This window comes from Hippocampus comes, unplaced genomic scaffold (assembly GCF_001891065.2).
Source record: "Hippocampus comes isolate QL1 unplaced genomic scaffold, H_comes_QL1_v1.1 scaffold384, whole genome shotgun sequence".
NCBI lineage: Eukaryota > Metazoa > Chordata > Actinopteri > Syngnathiformes > Syngnathidae > Hippocampus > Hippocampus comes.
The window spans coordinates 699,560-707,251 of record NW_017805700.1 but is presented as its reverse complement, the minus strand read 5'-3'; the positions used below and the strand labels follow the sequence as shown (position 1 = coordinate 707,251).

Here is a 7,692-nt window from a genome sequence, read left to right as displayed (position 1 = left end):
GGGCGTGTGGGCAGAGCAGGGAGGGATTTGAATCTCCGGACTGCCTGATGGAAGAAACTGTTCTTGAGCCTGCTGGTTCCAGCAGGGAGACTCCGCAATCTCCTCCCTGACAGCAGCATGAGGGGGGCGGGGGACAGAGACACCAATGATCTTCTCAGCTGCTTTCACGATGCGCTGCAGAGTCTTTCGTCAGGACAAGCACCATAGCACACGGTGATGCAGCTGGTCAAGATGCTCTCATTGGTGCCTCTATAAAATGTCTGCATGATGGGGGTCTGGGTTCTTGCTCTCCTAAGTTTGCGGAGGAAGTACAGGCGCTGATGGGCTTTTTTGGCCAGTGATGAGGTAGTGTGGCTCCAGGACAGGTCTTCAGATATGTGCACTCCCAGGAACTTTGTGCTGCTCGCCCTCTCCACTGTGGCACCATTGATGGTCAGTGGAGCATGCTGGCTATGCGTTCTCCTGAAGTCCACAACAATCTCCTTCGTCTTCTCCACATTCAGGTGAGGATTGTTGTCTTTGCACCACAAGGCCAGCCTGCTAAACTCACTCCTGTTGATTGTCTCATCGTTGTTGTTGATGAGACCCACCACAGTCGTGTAGTCCGCAAACTGAATGAAGAGGTTAGAGCTGGGTGAAGGAGTGCAGTCATGGGTCAGCACAGTGAAGATGAGGGGGCTCAGCACACATCCTTGGGGGGCCCCCGTGCTCCTTATGATGGTGCTGGAGGTGTTGCTGCCAACCCGAACTGCCTGTGGTCTCCCCGTCAGGAAGTCCAACAGCCAGTTGCACAGGGAGGTGTTGAGCCCCAGGTGGTCCAGTTTGTGGATGAGTTGCTGCGGGATTATGGTGTTGAATGCCGAGCTGAACTCGATGAACCGCATTCTGACATGTGAGTCCTTGGTCTCCAAGTGGGTGAGGGCTGAGTGGAGGGCAGTGGAGATGGCGTCAGCAGTCAATCTTTTAGACCGATATGCAAACTGGTAGGGATCCAGGGCGGGGGAGAGGGCAGATTTGATGTGCTGTGACTCCCAAACTAGATGAGTGGTTGCAACAGATCCCGGGAACAACGTCGGACATCTCAGTCCAGAAAAGCGCAGTACTGGGAACAGCAAAGATACCGTGCAGAACCCTCAAGCTTCCTGGCCTCTGATAGAGGACCCGAGCTGAATGGGGGACGGACACCACCCGAGGGGTGGGACGAGGATTTTTTGTTTTTATATAGACAATATGTATACATAGATATAGATAGATATCGATATTTATTTCTGTCTTTATATATATATATAAATATATATATATACAATAGATGATATACAGTATATATATAGAGAGAGAGAGAGAGAGAGAGAGAGAGAGATGTTGAATGGAGGTGGACCCCAAAAAGCAGGCAAGAGGGAGGAGCAGGGGGTATTTGAAGAAGTGTATTGATAAAACACAGAAAACTAAATCCTAAACAAACAAAGTCCAAAGTATCAAACAAAAAAACATGACTGAAGCTCAAAACTATCAATAACAGAAACATGACCAAAACATGAAAAACAAACAAACCTGACAGCAGCAAAGAGCAACAAACAGCAACAAACATGACAGTAGCCAAGAGCAAACAATGACCCGATAATGAGTGCTCGGGCTGGGAGTCCTTTTAAAGCCAGTAATTACCTAATGACCAACAGGTGTGCATCTGCAGGTAAAAGGACCCCCGAGCCACCTGTTGGTCACAAACTGAAACATGACAGAGAGAGAGAGAGAGAGAGAGAGAGTGAGAGAGAGAGAAAGAGAGAGAGAGCATCAATTACCTGTGTGGCTTGTACTCAAATGATATCCTGAAATTTATGATAAAATGTCAGCTACATTGAAAGTATTTTGAGGTTGATTGCTCATCTGATTTGATCCCATATTTCATGAGCTACACTCAAAGATTTAAAACTTCTTTTGACATACCCAGAAGGCCATTTTCCTCAAATATTGTTCACAAACCTGTCAAAATGCCTGTTAATGAGCATTTCTCCTTTGTGGAGATAATCCATCCCACCTCACTGATGTGGCAGATCAAGACGCTGATTAGACAGCATGATTATCGCACAGGAGTGTCTAAGCCACAATGAAACACCACTCTTAAATGTTCAGTTTTATCATACAGCACAAAAAAAATCAAAGACAAGAACAAACAAAAAAAAAACAAATATGTGTTCCTGTAAAAGGTTTTAATTTATGGAAACAATTGTGAAATCTAATAAAAAGTGGTGAATCACTTGTGTGGAAAAAGGGGTTTAAAAATATAGTGCTCCAAAAATATACTTGGATACACTTTTTCAGCATGTTTCATGTAAAAATATGACTATCGCACATGTATCGTTTTAAAATGCATTTCCTGGCGCTGCAGATTCCTTTTCCTTGCCAGGACCATTGGTGAATTGCAGATGAAAAAAACTTTGAATGAAAATAATGATTAAAAAAAAGATTGATCGCAAGCCTCAAATGCAGACTGTTGACCGCAAACACCTTCCGGTGATGCATGTCATGCGCCACCGTAGGTTAAATGATGACGACTGGTTAGCACGTCTGATTCACAATGCAGAGGTTGTGTGTTTGATTCCGGGCCCTGGCCTTCCTGTGTGGACTTTGCATTTTCTCCCCGTGCCTGTGTGAGTTCTCTCCCGGTACTCCAGTTACTTCCGCATTCCAAAAACATGGGTTGTATTTTGCTGCTATTATTAGACATATAATTAACACAAAGACAAAATAACTCTAAAACTAACTAAATAAGTGCACTAGCATCCATTCTGCTCCAAGTTAGATTCTCGTCCTTGCACCTTGGGACTTTGATTCATCACCCTGAATGGAAGAAAAATCACCTTTTATTTTCTTTATTCGAATCTCACTCCTCACCAACCTGTTTTCATGAAGCTAATTTTGAATCCTTATAATTTTTATATATGTTGTTGTGGGGGTGTGTGTTGTGTGGGGGTGCACTTTTGTAAATACGATATCTTGCATATAAAATGCTTTAGCTTCAATATTTTAAAATAAGAAATTGCTCAAAGTGAAAGACAGCACACACAGCCCCAAGCAATCCTGGAGTCATTCAGCAATCAAATGTGACGAGGCAGACATAAAGCTGGTAATTCAATAATGGTGGACAATTTACACTGCGATAAAACACAGAGAGTGGGATGAGAAGATGAGAAGGCAAAGGGGAGATGAAAAAGTAAGAGTCAACGGAAATGGATGAGGAAGGCGTGGTAGCAAAACGGAAGGAGCCATGTGAGTAAGGGGGAAGTAGTGAGATGGTCAAGTGTTTAACTTACAAATGAAGAATAAGACAGAGCTACAACTGCAACTGCCAGTTCAGCAATGAAAATGATGAAAATCATGGAGAAGAACTGCAAAAGAAGAGAAGACAATAGTTATTTTCTTGTCACAGTCACCTGATTGTTTAACCTGGGTGCCGGAAGAGTTGTTCCTTGTCATTTGTTATTCTCCTGCAATGACGCGGCTGTATAAGATAAGATAAGATAACCTTTCTTTGTCCCACACTGGGGAAATTTGCAGTCTCCAGCAGCAAAATTGTGTGTGTGTGGGTGTGTGTGGGGGGGGGGGGGACAAAGTGTTTCATTGCACAAAATAAACGTTTCTGAAAAGAACTGTACACAGTTCAATATAAGTGAAATATAAAATATAGCATGAGCAATCTATTTGTAGAATACATATAATAAATTAGCAATAGCATAGAAAACACAGTGTAAGGTGGCTGTGCTATTTACAATGGTTACAGGTTTTCACATATGTTTATTCAGCAGCCTGACAGCAGTCGGTAGGAATGAGCGGCGGTATCTCTCCTTCTTGCAATGCGGGTGTAACAGTCTCTGGCAGAAGGAGCTACCCAGTGCTGTCAGGGTGGGCTGGAAGGGGTGGGAGGGATTGTCCATCATAGCCTTTAGTTTGGCGAGCATCCTCCTGTTGCCCTCCTCCTCCAGAGTGTCCAGGGAGCAGCCCAGGACAGAACTAGCCCTCCAGACCAGTCGCTCCAGTCTCTTTCTGTCCCGGGCCGAGATGCTGCCTGACCAGCAGACAATGCCATAATGGATGGCAGAAGCCACCACCGAGTTATAGAAGGTCTTAAGTAGTGACCCCTGAACTCCAAAAGACCTCAGTTTCCTGAGTAGGAAGAGTCAGCTCTGTCCCTTCCTAATCAGGGCGTCCGTATTGGTTGACCAGTCCAGTTTATTGTTTAGGAGAACACCCAAGTACTTGTAGGAGGTCACCCTCTCTATGTACATACCCTGGATGTTCATCAGTGCAGGTGAGGACTGTTTCCTGCAGAAATCCACAACCAGCTCCTTAGTTTTCCCGGGGTTGATCTGGAGGTGATTCTGCTGGCACCAGTCCACAAATCCTTTGTCAGTCTCTTGTACTCCCGATTGCCTCCCTCTGTAATGAGCCCTACAATCGCAGAGTCATCAGAGAACTTCTGAAGGTGGCAGGTTGGAGTGATGTGCCTGAAGTCCGAGGTGTAGAGGGTGAACAGGAATGGAGCCAGGACAGTCCCCTACGGCGCCCCAGTGCTGCAGAGAAGCCTGTCCGACTCACAGCTTTGTGCCCTCACATACTGTGGCCGGTTTGTGAGGTAATCTGTCATCCATGATGTGAGGTGTAGGTCCACTCCGGCATTCCGCAGCTTGTCCCCCAGTAGGTTGGGCTGGATGGTGAAGAAGGCACTGGAGAAATCAAAGAACATGATCCTCACAGTGCTCCCAGCATTCTCCAGGCGTAACAGCACCGAGTGGAGGAGGTAGATGATGGCATCCTCCACACCGATGTCGGGCTGGGAGGCAAACTGTAGCGGGTTCAGTGATGAGCTCACCAGCGTTCGCAGGTAGGCGAGGACGAGTCTCTCCAGCGTCTTCATCAGGTAGACGTCAGCGCCACTGGTCTGTAGCTGTTGAGCTCCTTCGGGTGGGGGGTCTTGGGCACTGGGACCAGGCACGAAGTTTTCCACAGCTGTGGAACTCTGCCCAGCTTCAGGCTCAGGTTGAACATGTGCTGGACAATGTCACACAGCTGGTCGGAGCAGGTCCTGAGGAGCCGGGAACTGATCTTGTCCGGATCTGCCGCCTTCCTCACATTCATCCTCCTCAGTTGGTTCCTCACTTGCGCTGTCGTGACGGACAGGCAGGAACCAGGAGACAGACTGGGTTGTTGGAAGCTGGTCGTAAGAGAAGGGGAAATGCAGAGTGAGAGTGGGCGCAGCTGCAGGGGGTGCTGGTGGTTGGGAGGAGGGACAGACGTCTGGTCAAACCGGTTGAAGAAACGATTCAGTTCATCTGCCCAATCCTTGTCCTTCTCAGTCAAGGTCTTTGGGCTTTTGTGGCCTGAGATGGTTTTTAGGCCCCTCCAGACACCAGCGACATTACTGGTCTGTAGCTGGTCCTCCATTTTCATCCTGTTGGCCTTCTTCCCCTCTCTGATCCTTCTCTTCAGCTGGTTCTGTACGACCTTCAGCTCCTCTCTGTTTCTCGACACAAAAACCCTCTTCTTCTCCTTCAGGAGGGCCTTTATGTCAGGAGTAAATAGAGATGAAAGTGGACTTTCCTGAAAATTCCGGAAAAAATAAAAAAACATATATATACTGTGTGTGTGTGTGTGTGTATTTAAATGCATATATATATATATATATATATATATATGCATGTACACAATAGGTAAGATCGGGCCGCCCGAATTTCGGGTCGGGCCTAAAAATGTCAATCATTGCTTCGGGTTCGGGTCGGGCTTCTCTCTCGCTGACTTTTTTTTTTTTTCGAGGCCATGAATAGTTATAGTTTTGGCCACGAGAGACCGTGGTTCGCAAAAAACAGAATCGGCGTCATCACAACACGTACTGTACTAAACTCTCGCAATGACAATTCAAAAAAGTCCTTCATATCTTTATGATCCAGCCGTCATTGTTCTTTTTCGTCTCGCTGCTTCTCTATCTTCAAGTGCCGCACTCGATTCTTAAGGACGTACTGCTGCTGTGGTGAATGGCTCAATTTTCAACCCGTCAAAATGACGGACGGCCTTAAATTTTCCCCGTCCACTCTTAAAAAAAATCCGTCAATGATGGAAAATTGTCCGCTAATGTAACCTCTTCAGGAACAGAAATATAAAAAATGTAAATGTTTATCCAGTCTTGTTTAACTTAGATTTCGTTCCAAAAGACAGGAAATTTCGAAATCTCAGAGATATGGCGAGGCCATGAGAATGCGAGGCGAGGGTATTACTGTTGTGGCGACGCCACTCGAGCTAGTCCGCTGCTCTCTACTGTGCGTGCATCAGCGGGAACATGTACGCAAGCGTGTCTTTTGATTTTAACCAATAAGCGCCAACGCAACGACGTCACACACCCGACGTCACACACAACAACAGCTCAGCTCAGCTAGCCGAGACGACACTCGAAGTCGGACGGACACGTTTTTCTGCCAATCTGTGTGTTTCCCTATTTGTGCGAAAATATTTTTTACGACAACTGTCTTGTCCATGGTGTCTTTTATTCGTTCCACTGGGGTTTAGCAAATGTGTTGATAAAGAGACAAAAATCTCTACTGTTACTAGTGTTAGTGTTTCAACATGGCTACGCTCGTGAAAGCAAAACAACGAACTCAAACGCGTCTTCGTTCAATATTGTCATCTAATATCCGGATTAATTTTAGGCAAATTTTCCTCAATTCTCCGGACAGATTTTCATAAAAATGTGAAAAACCCGGAATTCCGGGAAAATCCGGAGGACTTTCATCTCTGAGTAATCCATGGTTTGTTGTTGGAAAAACACCGCACAGTCCTTGTGGGTACAGTGTTCCCCTCACAAAAGTTCATGTAGTCTGTGATGGTGTCGGTGAGTGAATCAATGTCCTCCCCATGAACCTCTCTGAAGAGCTCCCACCTGGTTGAGTCGAAGCAGTCCCGCAGAGCCTCTTCAGCCTTTGTGGACCATCTTGTGACCATGCGGGTCACAGCTGGGTGCCTGTGCACCAAGGGTTTGTACACAGGCTGGAGAAATACCAAGTTGTGGTCCGCTCTTCCAAGAGGGGGGAGGGGGTGGGGTGTATATGCCTCATTGGTGTTGGCATAAAACAAGTCCAAAATTTTATTGTCTCTGGTGGCACAGGTTACTGCATGAAGGTTGTAACGGAGGACGACATAGAGACATGGGTGAAGTCCCCAGAGATGATCAGCAGGGCGTTGGGGGACTGTGTTTGCAGCCTGTTCACGACAGTCATTAGGGCATCACACGCTGCATCACCATTAGCCGACGGGAGCACGTACACCGTCACAGGTAAGACGTGAGAATTCCCTCGGGAGATAATGGGGCCTGAGGCTAATGGCTAGCAGCTCAATAAGTTTTCTTGTCTCGATATACTGCAAATCTGCTGGTATAAATTGAACACTGTCGGATGTTAATTTTAACACCAGAAAAGTGTCATTGTGCATCTACACCTGTGGTCCTCAACTAGAAATGCTGTAGGTCCACTTTGTTTTTTTTTTTAATAAGACCAAGGTCCGGTCCCATGCACGGCGGTCATGGGGAGCAGGGCTATATGCCCATTTAGTATGGTTAAGCCAAGCTTATACAAATCAACACTCCTCACAACCAACCAATAATGGGGTGCATGAAAATAACAATTATTCACTTTGCCAGTACACAGCAAA

The 7,692-nt window shown here is 46.2% G+C and overlaps 1 protein-coding gene across 1 annotated transcript in view; it reads right to left on the bottom strand.

Annotated features, from left to right (window-relative positions):
* The window catches only part of tspan1 (tetraspanin 1), a 62,420-nt gene that overhangs the window by 44,688 nt on the left and 10,040 nt on the right, over positions 1-7,692 (bottom strand). The window contains exon 3 of the mRNA XM_019882643.1: positions 3,312-3,386. Coding sequence (XP_019738202.1) covers positions 3,312-3,386 — 75 coding nt within the window. The remainder of the gene's footprint in view (positions 1-3,311; positions 3,387-7,692) is intronic.